This window comes from Vollenhovia emeryi, unplaced genomic scaffold (assembly GCF_000949405.1).
Source record: "Vollenhovia emeryi isolate VEMERY1.0 unplaced genomic scaffold, V.emery_V1.0 DF939206.1, whole genome shotgun sequence".
Taxonomy (NCBI): Eukaryota; Metazoa; Arthropoda; class Insecta; order Hymenoptera; family Formicidae; genus Vollenhovia; species Vollenhovia emeryi.
Window position 1 is genome coordinate 205,823 of NW_011967160.1, and position 17,138 is coordinate 222,960.

Consider the following 17,138-nt stretch of genomic DNA (forward strand, 5'->3'; position numbering starts at 1 on the left):
GGTGCGTGTCTGGACTAAACCTTTTTGGTCCTCTTAATGACGAGCGTCATTGTATACTTAAATCACTACCTTTCGAGCTTTAATGATTACATAGGCGTCGAGCGGCGTAAACGGTAATTGAACATTGATAAATTGCCGAATCAACACGTTATCAGCAATTACAGGCACGCAAATGAAGTTCGTTCGAGAAAAGTTGCGGAGCGTTCAGTTTTATATGCAACTTTTATCCGTCAAACCTTTTCGACGTTTTTCTTTTTAAAAAAGCTGGACGAATAAAGTCTGCATTGTAAAACGTCCAATCGCTTTCTTGCGCGAACTTTATTTGCGCGCTTGTAATCACTGATAATACGTTTCAATGACTTATCCTACACTTGTTTGATTTACATCATATAATGGTTCTATTGAAATAAATTACAAGCGTAAACGCCATTTAGGACCTGGCACAGTCGGAAGTAGCCACTTTAAATTACTATGTGAATTCACAAGACGTATTTTTTTCTATTTAACTTAATTTTTTTTTATTAAAAATATTTGGCGAATAGAGCGAGTGAACATTTCAAATTCAAGTTTTTAACCGCGTGAAGATTAATTTTCCTCAAAACCGAATATTGTGAACGCGGAAAGGAAAGTGATATGAATAAATGGTAGGGCTAGGCAGTCACCGTTTGCGCAAACGCTCGTATTAGCTGCCGTTATTACGCAAAAGATAAAAATCCTGGAGACAGGTGAATCGCGGGCCTGTCAAACGATCCCTGAAGGAATAATTCATGGATCAGGCTGGACTTCCGCGCTTTATTCCGCGGCTCGTTAATTCAGAATCCTTCCTGGGTAGAATGGATCGTTTCTTTCTTCGGAAATCTGCAACCGGACGGGGAGATCATGCACACGGTAAAGGATCCACGGCTCCAGGATTTTTCCTCGGAACATTTATGGCGAGCGTACCTTGAAGTACGATCCATTGTACTCCCTTTCTGTACATAAGTTTAGTTCGTACGCGTACAAGGGCAGTTTGCCCCTACATAATGTTTCAGAAGGTGGTATGGCATGTTTTTGAAAAGTAACGCACAGCGCGAGATCCAAGTGTTGTCCACAAAATACATGGTAGAATGATTACATGGAATACTTTATGGGGAAGATCATGTATGAAAAACGAGTGTTTCGTGTAAGACATTTCGCATCGCTTTACAAAGCGGGCTCGGAAAATACCATCAAATGAATCCTGCGAACAAAGGACTTGGGTAATTTTAAATGTGACAAAAATGCTTAAGCTTTGAAACAGTTTGAACGACATCAATTTAATACTTAAAGATTGATTGTCCAGTTTCGTTGTAAGAAATTTGAAGAACATATAATTCACCGTAAACAGAAATAACAAGTTTCGATTTGTTCTCACAATGAATCGCTACAACTCCATTTCACTATCTTATTTCAATTCAGCCGTGAGAGAATCAAATAATTTATTACGTTAAAAGTCCGCGATCCTTCAAAAGACTGTAACAATAAGTTTTAACGCAAATTGTGGAAACAATTCGCGCAGCTAACGGGACTTAAAAACCAGTATTGGCGATAAGAAAGAAAAAGAGAATATTAAAAGCTTTATCTCTTGAGAGGATTTTAAATGAAGACGATAAAGAGAAATCGATTATCCGGATTGCGGGAACAAGACTTGAGGATCTGCGGAAGCTGCGGCAACCGGCAAGTTGAACGCTTCGCTCCTCGTTGCTGCCTGCTAGTTGTCCTCGAGAATCTTTGTACCGCGTAGATAGCAAATAAATGAGCGTACGTCGTCCACGTTCCCACGGGATTCCTCGTTACTTAGGACTCGCGTGGAACGGCATGCGAAGAACAATCGTCGATGATCGCTGATAATCGCGACCTCGGGGCCCGTCACGGGGCCGAACGTTTTCGTCTTCGTCGTATCCTTTTTTTCACGCTCTCGTCCGTCCCATGTTTTCATAGTCGATTCTTATAATTTTTGCAGCATCCTGTCGCGCGAAGTTCGTCGAACCACGCCGGAGCAGTGACCATCGTCGACGTCATCTGTAATTTAGTTAACGAGTGACCTTGATAGAAAAAAAATCATGACAGCCTCTAAATGATAAATTCGGAGCTCTTCCTCTCCGTAAACAGCGATTGGGAAGAGCCATAAAATATATAATGCCTCTTTTTATTCTTCAACGCTTTAGTCATCGTTGCTTTATCAATCGGATACAGAAGGTAGAATAAAATCGTCATTAGAGCATCGATCTCGCCTGTCAACAACTTTAGTGAGTATTAACATAATGATTCATTTAATATTCTGATATCTTATCAATAATGAATGTATCTTTAACCAACGCTTTATGTGATACAATAAATATTAGCTTAGAAATAAAATTCATTTAACGATTAATTTGGCCAGCTTTGTATCTTCGTATCCAACTGAGTTGTATGCTTGGTGTTTTATTTTCTGTCATATTTAGATAACATGTCTGGAGTCATCTTTGATAATGGATATTAGGTATTTAGGTGAACGCGCGAATATTTTAACAACTTCATTGAGCCTGGACTTTTCATTCATCGCATTAGCGCGGCACGCAGCTCGATAATACATTTTTTTTTTAATCTAGATTCATTAGCGACGATATATAAATAGCGGGAACCTGTTCCACGGGCCGATCTGGCAGGGAAAACCGTATCGGCGCCGCGACGTGGTGCGAAAAAACGCGCGCGCGGGTTGGCACAGAAGATGCAACCAACGCGATCAAGGCCGAGAGCCAGAAGAATCGCGACGGTCTACATAACTCGATCCTGGACGCTGCAACGCTGGCTTTACTTTCCGTCGACACGCTGCGTCTTCGACTCGCTTTCGTATCCGTTTTTCACGAGATCGGCATGCCGCGACGACGACGGTCCCCCCTCGCGTAAGTCTTGGGGTGCGTTCAACTCGACTTCTATCAGTATCGATGTCTTCGCGCACGAATTAACAAAACCTGCTCTGTAGCTTACTCCTTAAGCGACAGCTATCGTATAAAATATAAAAATACCACTACTAATTGTCCTCGAAGAAAAATGCTGTTGGCTCGCTGCACAAAAAATACACTTGTATACATTGCGTTTGGAGACGCGCGAGTCATTTGAATAGAGATCGAGTCGAGTGAGATTCCATTTGATCTGAATTTGTATCTCTATGATTGCAATCTGAACTATTCGAAAACACTTATAGTCACATTTTCCGTTTATGAACAAAAGAGTACGGTTATGCCAATGGGTATATTCAGTGGGTGCATTCAGTACTAGCTACTTCAGCCGCTGGCTGAGCGCCTAAGTGTAGCAATAGAATATGATTAGATCTTACCTTTACATCCAAACTAAAGGGTGTTGACAATAAGATAAACTTTATTATTTTATTGAAATTATATGTAATTTGATAAAGTTATTGGATATGTTACATTAGAGTGCTTTAATAATTATCTATGATTTTTCATCTAATTGTTTGAGCCACTGTAGAATCAAGTATATTTTATTTATTTTATATTAAATATTTAAATTTGTGCTTTACTTTGAAATATGAAATTTATATAACCAATGTTATTTTTCTACTCTTCAAAAAATTATCCACGCTTAAAATCCAATCGGATAATAATTATATAATTATATTTCAACCAATCGATTTGATTTAATTCCATTTGAAGAAAGAAATCAAATTCGATTCGACACGAAAGAGCCTCAGTTCGCGCATCTCTACAGTTACGACGGAATAACGTTGAAGTGTATTAATTGCAAACGGGAGTGCGCGATGAGGTGGGCGCGAAAGAATCCAAGTACATTTCACTTACGAGTCGAGTCGCACCTTTTTTGCTGAAAGGAGATAATTGAGAAAAATTGAGAGAAAAATTGCGATCATTATTTGGTCTCGCACGAGAGTTCTATGCGCGAAGCGCTCGCGCTTGCTAATTCCGTGCGACGATAACTAGCTCGAATGCGAGAAATGCGATTCGACGGGGAACGCGACAGTGTCGCATTCCCAGGTGAAGAGGCGCGAATTCCTGGACGGTACCGGCTCCCCGGTGTAATGTGTAACATCGAGCGTGTAACGATCGGGACACGGTTTGTGCCCCCTTCCACCACCTGCACGCGGCCACTATTCCTTCTCGCGTGCACATACACACGCGTGCTGGTGCGCCACGCACACGCCGGCAGGCCAATTGGAGAGCCAAGTCTTGGCCAAGTCTTTATAAGTAGGAGCCATCCGCGTCCTCAGGACTTACTCCCTCTCGGGAACGTGCCACGATCGGCAACCGATTTTCAGAATAGTTTACCACAGAAAAGTTTTACAACTCACGCGCCACGCGAGTTCCCGAGGACCACGAGGATCCAGCCGGGCCCCAGGAAACGGAAGAATTCGCGAGATGACGAACGCGGACGACTGACAGACCACGGAACTTGTTTGCCGAATGCATCGAAATGTGAGTCCACGTATTATTTTTTTCTTCACCTTCTGCGAAAATGAACGCCCGTGCTGCTCGCGCACATCCTTCGCGTTTGAGTCGCGTTTGTTTTTAAATTATGAAAATTGAGAAGCGGAGACACGTTTTTGAAAATTTGCATAAGTTGGAGATGTACTTGTTAGAGATTTTACTCTCTAAAAGTCCATTAGTGAATTATCACGGAAAACAGTCAATGATCACTGGTTTAAAGTTATAAGTACTGCGATTTTCAATGGTACACTTATAACTGGAAATCGGTAACTATTCACTGTTTTCAGTGATAATCCACTGATTGGCTCTCGGAGAGTACGTATAGATTAATCTTGAAGGGGTTGCATATGCGCGGAAGATACTGCGACACCGACGAAGGAGCAAATGCCTCGCGTTTAAACGAGAGACAGAGATTGGATCTCGTTTTAACTTAATTCATAACACAACTTTTTCGGGATCATCGGGACTGATCAACGGACGTAATTTATCGTCTGCAGTTCTGAACCGTCGAGTAGAAATATCGTCGGGTGTTTCTTCGCTTCCTTGGGAAGTAGATTGGCGGATCTTTAGCGGAGATTCCTAGAGGGAAGTGATTAGCATAAATTTCGATGTCCGAGGCGTTACTGGCCGAAAATTTAAGCGGCCTCATAAATACACGGCGATTATGATGCATCAGATAACGGAGCTCGGTTCGCAGACTCTGCGTTGGCGTCGATAATTGATAATAAAACGACGCGCTAAGTTGCCTAAATAATTTGTAATGTTCTTTTTAGTACCGAGATAATTTGTATAATTAACGTTTAGAATTATTAATCGACGCTTTGTGGTATTAGGTATCTCGGTCTTATTCTTGTGAACGTGAAATCCTCTTAGGCCCGGTTTTTCATTTTCTGGTTGACTGTTAACAAGAAGTTAGTCGACTGTCCATCCTTTTCCACGTTATTATCTATAGTAAGGAGAGACAGAGAATCGACTAACTTTTGGTTAACAATTAACCAGAAAATGAAAAACCGGGCCTTAATACTACGCTGTTCATTCAGTTCGTGAAATCAAAAGAAATCAGTCGAGTATTACGAGTTAGCAGGTGCAACAAGTAGCTATGAGGTACATTCATGATTCAGAACGATGCGGTATCTTATTAACCTGGGATTAAACGCGGCGTAAATTGATATATTTTATTTCCGATACTTATCTAAGCGGCCGTTCCATTAAACTAGCTATTAACTCATAACGATCGCTCGCTATTTTACGCCTTGGCCGATGTGATCGTGTTTATTGCGATAATAACAAGAAGAGTAAATAACAATTTACATAAATCCCTTCCCATAATTTCCATCGTGAAATCTAAAATATATACCGGCTAATAATGCACGTGCAAATTCAAACACGAATATCTCATATGCCGAAGCTTTTACAACTCGTACTTTTTACAGTCCTATTTTAATAATCGTAAAACTGATTTTTAAATAGGATGCGTTATTAGTATAAAAAATTTAAATCGTTTAACTTATGTGAATTTGCTGTTCAAACAAAGGACTGTACTTTAACTTCCATTTCTATCAATGTAGACAAATTTTAATCTCGGTTTAGCCTACTCATCTTCTAGTTCTAAGAATTAGAAAAAGATAAAAAGTAAATTAAGCGATTAAAATTAATCTGCGTTGATAGAAATGGACATAAGGCCGACAGTTTATTAAATGTACATTTGGAAAAAGTGCAGTATTTATACAGAATTATTAATTGGCTACGAAGCTCCAGCTCTGACAAAAAATTCCATTATGATTATTCGTATTTTTGATTGAAACTTGAATATTTCATTTGCCGAAGCTTGTACAATTCGTATTTTTTACACTCATATTTTAACCACCTAAAACTGAATAATATGACTGGAGGAAATCTTATTAATCTTAATCACGACTTTGACACAACCAGGTTCATGACATCTACCTTTGTAATATACTCTTACATTAACCACGACATTTGTCTCCCACTTTTGTAGATCTTTCCTACATTAATAACGTCAATCTTACTTTACTTCTCAATCTTTATACTTCTGACTGTAATTTATGTAACGCATTTATTTTGTAACTCACGTATGTATCAACTCTTTACCAAACTGCTTGCAATTTCTTTGTTAGATCACTTGAGAAGGACCACAAACCACGGTCGAAACGTCGTGAGTTTAAACATAAAAATTTGCCAGACATGGTAAAGTTTTGAAGTTTGAATAATATGCTATATATAGGCATTCGGTAATTGTAGTTGAAGTCGGAGCTGAGCGGAGTTCAATGCCGAGCGTGTAATCGTTATATGATAACGACGCTGGTCGTCACGTAACTGTTTCACCCGGTCACAAGCGGGCTTTACAATCCTCGTGACACGTCCATACAATGTAAACGACCGTTGCCGAAATGTTCCCCCCCGCTCGGATCGCGAATTCACGTCACGGCCGGAACGGCTGCTGTATTTGGCTCGACATTCCGCGCCTGTCCCGAGCGCGGCCGATCAATCCGCCGTTCGATCTTGGCATTGAATCCGATCGGCCGTGGAGTAAACAGGTCCGCTTCGCGAGCGCATAATGCATTATGCACGCCCGTGCAGTATTTCGTAATCTATACGGCAGCAGCCTTACCCGATACCGGTCTCACAAAATTAATTTTCGGTCTGATGCCGCCATAAAGAAACGCCGCACGTGCTTCGTGTAACGAGCGATCGTGCGGATTTGATCCTGACACATTACCTAACTATCGCTGCGCAAAATGCGCATCGAAAATTGCGCGTAAAGCATAAGAAATGCTAAGCGACGATCAGGATAAATGCGAAAAGAAACTGTCTTAGATATCTCTCTGCAATATAAAATTTGTTACAATTAAAATGTGTAACGAATATACCACAAATATGCTTCTTCCATTTCTTTCAATGATAAAAAGGATGGTCTCGCTCGTGGAGCATCACATCGACTGATACGACTTGCGCAATCAGAACTACGGACATAAATAATTGATTAACAATTATTTTAACACTTGATGTATCGTAAAACTATTTCTTATAAATTTTATACGCTTATAAATTGCAACAATATTATTAATTGCCCTAAGAAAAAAATGCAACATCGAGGAAGAATCTATCCTGTAACAATCTTTGTGAAAAAAAAGTACAATTTTTATAATCGTTACATGCTACGAAGAATATTTCCATTATTGACGACACTTTAATGTGTAATGCTTCCGGAGAGTTCAGCCTTGCACAACCATTTCAAAGTGGAAGATAAAAAGTCGCCGGATAAGGAAAAATCTCGCGGTAACGACGGTATGTTTAATCACGCTCTCTATATAGAGAAAAGATATTCGGTAAAACCTCATCGCATTGCCACCCACTGCTTTATACTCATTTTCAATGCGAATCACGAGGGTATTAGTCCGTGAAATTCTTGAGATCGTGAAGTGAGAATAAAAATTTCATACATTTAAATATCAAATACGATATCTGACATCTGCATACGCAGTGTATCGTGAAGTACTGTTTAAAGAAATATATAAATTTTACGCGCTGCGTGCGTTAAACGGCGACAGCTGAGTGCGGTCATTAATTGCGCTAAACAAGGTCCTCGCTACGCCGATTCCATTGACTCACCGCGGCTAATTATGCTCTATTTATGCCTACGCTAATTCACACCTGCAGCTTTCTTATTTTCCTAGAGATATATATGACGCGTATACCGAGGGAGCCTTGAACCTTAAACGCGAGGCTAGTGTCAGTGACGGATTTACGCGCGACGCATGATAGATCTACGGGGTACCTACATGATTATGGTAGCAAATGAAGGGAACATTGAAAAAAAGGCACAGAGACGTGTAAAGAGGATGGGAAGGAGCCGAGGGGTCGAGAAAAGACTCGCGTATGCAATTTACAGGGATCCCTTTAATTGCGACGCGTACAAGGAGCGTCTGGATGATCGTTGCTGGCGAAGCAATCCGCAATATCACTGACGGACACGTCGTGCAAAGTTTTATAATGTTGCGCGTCGTTAATTCAACGACAAGTTTACACCGCACTTTGCACTCGTGACCAAAAATGCGGGATGAAAACTTTTCACTTCGGAAAGAGAGAGAATTTCCATACGTGTAAAAGCTAGCTGCACTATAGCTGGCTTACGTATACTATAAACGCGCATGTCTAAAGATTTATATTATGTTCCCCGAAACGCACAGCGTAACTTAAAAATATTTTATATTTTCCTAAAAGATTATATTACATATCTACTACGTATCTATTATTTAAATAGATATAAAGTAAATTTAGTGAGTTAATTAGTTGTGAATTAAAAAATCTTAATGGTAATTCCGTTCAGAGCAAAGACGAATAAAAAATCATTCGAGAGTGAAATAAATCTCTTTGCTGTACTCATGTACAGCTCACTCATGTTAAGTTGTACACAATAGGTACTTGTACAAGGTAGCAATTAGTAAGCCACAATAATCAATACCGTTATCGCTATTTTGAGAGGACTTCATCATATTTCTTAAGAATTGCATGGAACAATGCAAGGTCGCATTACATTACGCCGAATGGCAAAACATCCTGACTTAAAAAAAAAAATTTACATCACTTTTCGTAACAATTCAAAACAGTTCGAGCCCAGCAGCCACAGTGCTCACACGTACACGTATTTTTATAATTCGACTCTGTCTTATGCGACGACGATGACTCACTTAGTACTATAATAATATAATTGATAAGGGCCCAAAAAATAGGGCCGAAACAATGTATTAAACAAATGAAGGAATATGCCAGTCGGGTTGACTATAGGTTTCCCGTTTTAATTTCTTAACAATATTCCTTAGTGTAGATTTTAACGGGAATAAATCCTATTACTAAATAAATTCTATTGCTTCAATATACCAGTGTGATTTAAATATTCAAAAAGCACGTTTCTCTACGCGCATGGAGGGTATATTTCTCGTAATATTGGAACATTCTCCAAGCAGCTGCTGCAAATTGTCTCGGATTCTGTATGACTCCTTGTCATTCCCACGCCACTGTACACCAGTATACATCCTCGGCAAAGGGAGGGCAAAAGTGGAATTGGCGGGAGAAGAAACGACCTTGCTACTTTCAACGGCAAGGTTGCACTTACGCCGTACGCATGCTATCATAACAGCTCAGGTTCACTGTACCGACTCGCATCATCGCCTGCAGACTGAGACGTTACTATTTTCTTGGTCACGGTGTAACAGGTTTTCTGTGCCTCGATTAGCTTTTGCTTCTGTCCGAATGCGCGCCACACAAGGTGCAACCTTGAGAACTTATCTCAAAAGTTTTCCAAAGCAAGCCTTACATTTGCTAACACGACTCATTCGCTAACGATTTCGGAGCTGTTCCATTACGAACATTTGATGCAACATTATGTCTCTCGACCGCTTGTGTCGTGAATAATAAAACATAATCATTGCACTTATCCTTTGTTATTCATAAAAATGATTGCGATGAATCGATCGTCGACCGCGCAAAGAACGTAAAGACTCAAGGATCGGGAAATGTGTATATGCATTTTCTGCTAATTTTCTATTATTACGGCGTTATCAGCAATGTTTGGCGACAAGGCTAACTATGGATTACTACTTTTTAAAACATGTTCCACGTGATTAACAAGCGTCACCGTGTCAAGGATTCCAATAATCGTTTTTAATTCGAGGCCGGGCTTCGTTTCGCGAGTTACTCGAAGTGAAGAAAATTGTCTTTGGGGAAATGAAGAATGCATCGATATTACACAATTCGCAGATGTAACTTGGCTAATTATACTTTGGGCCTATTATATTTCGGATCTATAATTAATTCGTGACAACGCGTTCTACCGTTTGTAATTTTCTAAGGGTGTTTATGCAAATCGAACGCGGTGAACCATGTACCGGTTAAGGAAAGCGCATTCTTGCAGTGCAAAAGGAACCGTTCAACCATATGATTATATACTTTCGTTGTTCTATAAAAAGCCTCGATACCGGCCTGCAATCGTGTCATCAATCTTTCCAGCAAATGATAATCAAGTAATAATTTATTGCCCTTAACGGGGAGCGATCTCAGGCTTGTCAAACCTGGTCCGCGTGATCCTTAATAACGATACCGAGCGATGCTCAACCACAATTAGATTATCGACGCCTCACTGTCGATTATACGGACCAGCAAATTCTTTGTCCTTCGTCAATTTCGTAAGCAGTAAAAACCGTTGAAACTTCAATCTCGTAAAAGAAGAAGAAGGAGAAGAAGAAGGTGCGCAATAACTGTCGATAATTACAAGGTTAATGCGACCCGCGTGCGCCATTATGTAATTTTTTTCCGAAGTCCTTCTGAAGGCTGCGATAAAGACGTTCTCTCGAAAAGAAAAAAATACGCACGCGATATTCCCATTCTGTTTCTTTGTTCGTGTTGCCGGTACAAATCGTAATGGATTTCAAACCATAAAAAGAATCAAATCGAGACAAACCGCGGACTCTTTTAACGGTCTCCAATTGAAGGAAAATCAATGTACCTTTTACATCGTCAGCCAAGAAGGACCTTAGTCAAAATCAATTTCAGTTTGAAATAGTGGTCTCAATTATTCGAAGCTTCGCAACTTCGAAGCTTCGAAGTATCCGAAGAAACGAAGAAACTTCGAATATCGAATTTTCGAAGTTTCGAAGTTTCGAATATTCGAAGTCAACTAATGCATTAAGATATAAGCTTTCAAAGACCAACCTAATTTATCATCTGTATCAGGCAGTAAAAATAAATAGTTAATAAGATAAAATGTTAATGATAGAAAATTTATTTCTTTCGAATTAATTGTATTTTTATGAGCGAATGGACAAAAATGTGTCCGACAAAAAGTACATTTGTTTTTTTATACTTATAATGATATTAATTAGTTTTGATGAATGATATTAATTAATTTTGCAAAATGTGTTATTGTTTTTATCTTGTTAATACATTAGTTGACTTCGAATATTCGAAACTTCGAAACTTCGAATCTTCGAAAAATTCGAAAACTTCAATTCTCGAATAATTTCTACGAAGCTTCGAATCTTCGAAGATTCGATTTTCAATTTCGAATCTTCGAAGATTCGAAGCTTCGAAATTGAAAATCTTCGAAGAAAAATTTCAGCTCTAGTTTGAAGCGCACAAAAAGTTCGATTAAGAGTTATTAAAGATGTGCAAAAAAAGAATAATTGCATCGTCGCACTGCATTTGTGCATTTGGGCTCAATTTTTCACAGGTGGCCGACAAAGGAGCCAACTATCACCTGTTCAATTAGTTTTACTTATTTCTTCTGTCGAGTAAAAATTTTCTCTCAAACGGATGTGCAGTAATACATGTATTTGAATACGGGCGGTAAATCTCTCGTAAATAATCAAAGTTAGAGTACAGGCAAACCTTATCTACATACCAGAGATAGGAATTGAATATAAATTACTTACAATACTAATATGTATATTAATGAACACTTAATGACGTGGTATGTTTCGTTAGAGATATCGGATAGCGTTATCGCCAATTTCGCCATTTTACGCTCGAGTTGCGGGAAGCGCGGTATCACGTTTGATATTTACATGTAGATCGAATTAGCGCCTCGGCGATGCAAATGTCGGCGATTATTACGCGAAGACGAACAAACTGGAAGGCCAATTACGCCGGATTACTTGGCATGATCGAAAACAGCATTTTGCCACGACGTGTCCTTGCAACGTAATGCATGCGCAATAATTAAATAAACGGTTTTACGTATTTGCATGTCTGAGATTATGGAAGACTCGACGTATACACGCTCTTCTCTCGATACTCTGCATTTGACAGAGGGAGAGAGAGAGAAAGGGAGAAAGAGAGAGAGAGAGAGAGAGAGAAGGAAGCCGGTTAATTCAGCGACGTCGATTCTTGCCAGTCGAGATATCCATCGACGGAGGGCGAGTTAATTGCACGACAAACCGCGAGATACGCCGGGGCACGTTGTCCTTGGAATGCGTCCGAGGTTGCGAGTTCGTTTAGGCTTCATTCCCCGAGTATATAGCAGCAACAGCGGCAGCCGCAGCAGCCGCAGCATCCGCGGCGGCGGCGACGGCGGCAGCAACAGCAGCAGGTGGTGGACCTGTCTGAATCGGTTTATAAATAAGTCGTGTTACCTCCTTAACAGCCCGTCATTACTTGCATGCACCTTCGAACCGTCTGGCATTTATATCCGCAGCTTAGGGTATCCGTTTACACTTTGATAGTAAACGATAGTAACGGCCGAACGGCCCCTCATTATGCTTTATGCGCGCAGCGGTGCGCCGCGCAACAAAACGTCTGCGATATTTCACGTTGCAACGTGGAATCTTGCGCAACGTAAATTGCCTATAAGGGAGGTAAAGAAGGGCTGAGCGTAAGTCACAGCGACGAATGACGGGAATAAATTGAGATGCGTGTTATCGGAGGCCGCGTGATCGTTCGCGTTGCGAAATTTCTCGTGGTGGAAGAACCACGTGGCCTGGCCTCAAATTTATAACTGGCAAATAAAAAAAACTGCGTTTTCGATTACCTGAACTTTGCTCGCTCGTTCCGGAATTTGCATTTATTCGATGCAACATGTACCAGAACAAATATTATATAAAATTAAGGTCTCTTGACGTTTTTTTTTCGATCTATTATTTATTTTGCATCCACTTTAGCATCGATGCCCGGCATGCAAAGTAGAATGCATGCCCTTTCGCATAATCGTAAACGATCGAAAGCAACTACCACGTAGAATAATCTTGATTAGTATTCGAGGAGCGATCAACGTGTAAACCCCTGGGCCTACAACATCGCGCCGCGAAATGTTTCATTCAACGCTGCGAAAATTTCTTGAAGTGTACCGTTTTACAATGTTATTCGCGTCAATTCAATATGATTGAAATATCAACCGCATCGACTGTGACGTTTCAAAAGCTCGAAAGCTCAAGTAGCTTACTTCAATGGTGTCGAAGAAAACTTCATATTTCATTTCTTTGTACATTTTTCATCTTTATGACCCGGTTTTACCAACGTCGTTTAACTTTAAGCTTAGCTTGATTCGCTCTTTGTCTCTTTCCAACTGTTACTTTAGATAGAGACAAACGTGAATTAAACTAAGATTAAAGTTAAGCGACGTGTGGTGAAACTGGGCCTATGTCTCTTTGCATTACAGAAGACAAAGATTCGAGAAAAATCAAACGATCTGACAAATTAAAATTGAAATTAAAAATTGAAATCAAAATTAGTGTTAGACACTTTGTTAAGTGGTTCTAAAAGGTTGATATGTAAATAAGCCGATTGTTTGTCTGTGCGAAAAGAATTTTGCAACGCACGATTGGGATTGGCATTGGCAATGAAATCGCAGTCTGAACGTGCCATTAAGACCCATCGTCGCGATTAAATAATGGTAGACTCCTTAACACGAAGAAGGAAGGCGCAGTCGAATGTTACGTCATTGTTCGCGCAATATTCTTTTCACTAGACGGAAACGAAAGATCATGAAACGAGATTGGAGAACGGGTCTATTCATTTCAAGTTCTCAACGCAGTTCATTCCCTCTTCTCCCCTCCCTCTTTCACGCTATTTATCTTCCACTTTTTTTTGGCCTTCTCTCACGAACGCGTCTTCTCTTTAAAAAGATTTTCTTCTTTCGACGACATATACATGCATACGTGCTATTGACAAGCCGTGTACGTTGCAATTCGTTACGAGTTTACACAGCGTTGCTTCTACCGTTGCTGCTGTTCACGCGTTGGAATACATGGAATACATCGCGAGCAGCGGCACGAAAACGTGAGCTCGCACCGGCATGCTAAAAGAATTTTGCGGTAGCATAATTTCAGAACTCGTTTAAAGCGTATTGCCCTCTTACATACATAATGTGGGGCGCAGAGTTTCATTCATATTTACAAACATTTTGAAGTAGATTATTAAATGTAAGAACACTGTATCGGTACCGAATGTCTAAACGTTTAAATTGTACTCTGTAAAGAAAATATTACAGTGTATCTTCTCCGTTGACGCAGTACAATTTTTTACTCTTGTTTAAATATTAATTAGAATCAATGCTCGACAAAGAAGTTTAGAATTAATATGACAAACTGTATCTGTACACCGTCGCCCGTGGCGACATACGAACATTTATATTTCCGGTTGCACAGATCTCACAATCAGTTTCTCGACTGAGCCCCATTGCTCGTAGTTTCCATCTTGATAAACACCAGCGAACTGCACACAATCAATAGTGCTATAGGTAGTTGCGAAAGATAAGGTGCACGCGATGACGTTCTTTGATGTAGGTTTTGCCGTGCGTTAAGATGCTGTTCCTTTATCGGATGAATCGTTAAGCAGAAGTCGATAGCCGTTCTTCGAAATGGCAGGGTCAATAGCCAAGATAGTCAACATGCACGCCTAGACTTACTCATCCCTCGACAATTCGACTACGAAAGAAAACCAAATATCTCTTTCGAACCGAAATACCACATAAATCAATTTCGACCACGCCATGTTCTTATTTAGTTAAATAAAAATAACGCAAAAGATCAAACTATTAAACTGCTCTTCCAAATTCAGCTGCTTAATTAAATTTCATCTGTGTAATACTTGTATATACATATATATGTATATATGTGCGTGTATGATTTCATAGTTCATTGTAGTTTGTAATTTGTATCTACATAATACTTACATTGGATTCATTTGTGTAATCCTAATATTTGATAAACAAATATTGTACATGAATAATAAGTATGATATATTTCAATGTTTCTTTCATTCGCTAACAGATATGCTCGTTAAAAAGTCCAGATCACGTTTCGTTTGCGGTGCTTGAAGATAATAAAAGAATGATAATAAAACTGTAAAATCACAGAGAAAGACTTCCCGAGCTAAAAAATTAGAATCTTCTGATAGCTTGTTTAATAATTTCCAAAACTTGTTTTTGATTCTTCATAAAAAATTTTTGTACTTCAAGAAATGTAATGTTAACCGTTTATTTATTTTAAGATATTATTTTCCATACAATAAAGTAACTTTACCATATTGCAGATAAAGTTGGATACACAAGATGTGGAAAGTTCGATTGATTTTGAACGTCCTTGCAACGCTAATCGTGACAAGACCGACAGAAGCTGGTAAGAACTATTCAATTTTTATGTTTATTTCACGATCTTTATTTATTTTTAAATTAAAATAGAAAATTTAGAATAAGCAACATCGAATTGCAGAGTTTAATTAGACTTTTGTTAGTTCTTTTATAATCAATTATCAGGAAAAGTTGATTTAAAACAAATTATTAATTAATCATTAAATCAATTTTACGTTAACACAAGAATAAATACTTATTTTCGCGACATGACAATTAAAACATTGAAAACAACAAGAATACTATTATGTTACATAATGAGTATTGCAGGTAATGAATTTTAAAAAATTCTTATTTAAAATACGCATGCAATCTGATTGTAAAAATAATAAAAAAAGGATAATATTACATATTTCATAAATGGTATTATTTAGTTAATTAAAAATCAAATTGAATTTAAATGCTTATTAGCCATCTTGAATTGCAGATTATTACGGATATAGCCATCGTCAATACAGACAGAGCAGTGCTCCCTTTAAATGTATAGAAGAGGGTTACCATCCCGATCCGCATGACTGCAGAATTTACTACAGATGCGTAGATTGGGGCAACGGCAGCCCATTGATGACCTTCAAATTTGAATGTGGAGTAGGCACGGTGTTTTCCAAAAATAAGGGAGACGTTTGTACGCATCCAGAAGAAAGCGGTCGGCCTGAATGTGGCAGCTCCGAGAATGAACTCGATTCGAACGTGCAAGATCCTCCTTCGCCCATATGGACAACGGTCAGACCAACCATACAGTCGCAACCGACCATGATGCAATATCCAACAACGACTGGATTGTCTACAATAACGACTGAAGCAGCTACAACAATTAAAAAACCAGAAACAACATTACAACCACCGTTAGCAAGTGGACCTGATCAACCGGAGAATAATATTATTAATTGTCGAAATGAACCTCAATGTACGCAAGAAGGATTTTTAGCTGATACTTGCGATTGCAAAAAATTCTATAGATGCGTAAACGAAGGATATGGACAGTTTAGGAAGTATGACTTTAAGTGTGGCGTAGGAACTGTTTGGGATCCAGATAATCAAGCGTGTAATCACGCTTGGGCTGTTACAAGGAAGAACTGCAGGCAGAACTTGGAAGGTGGAGACGGTGTTGATAATAGTGGACAATGGAATGGGGATAATAGTGGGCAATGGAACGGAGATAATAGTGGACAATGGAATGGTGATACTGGTAGTCCAGGCGAACCAGGACAACCTGGAGATCCAAATGGCCAACCAGGACAACCTGGAGATCCAAATGGCCAACCAGGACAACCTGGAGATCCAAATGGTCAACCAGGACAACCGGGTCAGCCGGGAGATCCAAATGGCCAACCAGGACAACCGGGTCAACCGGGAGATCCAAATGGCCAACCAGGAACAGCAGGTTCTCCGGGCACTCCAGGTTCTCCGGGATATCCAGGAACGCCAGGTTCTCCGGGCACTCCAGGTTCTCCGGGATATCCAGGAGCACCAGGTTCTCCAGACACTCCAGGAACACCAGGTAGTCCAGGCTCTCCGGGATATCCGGGGAGACC

The 17,138-nt window shown here is 39.7% G+C and overlaps 1 protein-coding gene across 1 annotated transcript in view; it reads left to right on the plus strand.

Moving 5' to 3' along the window:
• The first annotated feature begins 4,172 nt into the window (after positions 1–4,172).
• The window catches only part of LOC105561490 (flocculation protein FLO11-like), a 19,785-nt gene continuing 6,819 nt past the window's right edge, over positions 4,173–17,138 (plus strand). The window contains 3 exon segments of the mRNA XM_012011515.1: positions 4,173–4,448; positions 15,507–15,592; positions 16,031–17,138. Of these exon segments, the coding sequence (XP_011866905.1) occupies positions 15,526–15,592; positions 16,031–17,138 (1,175 nt within the window). The 5' untranslated portion in view covers positions 4,173–4,448; positions 15,507–15,525.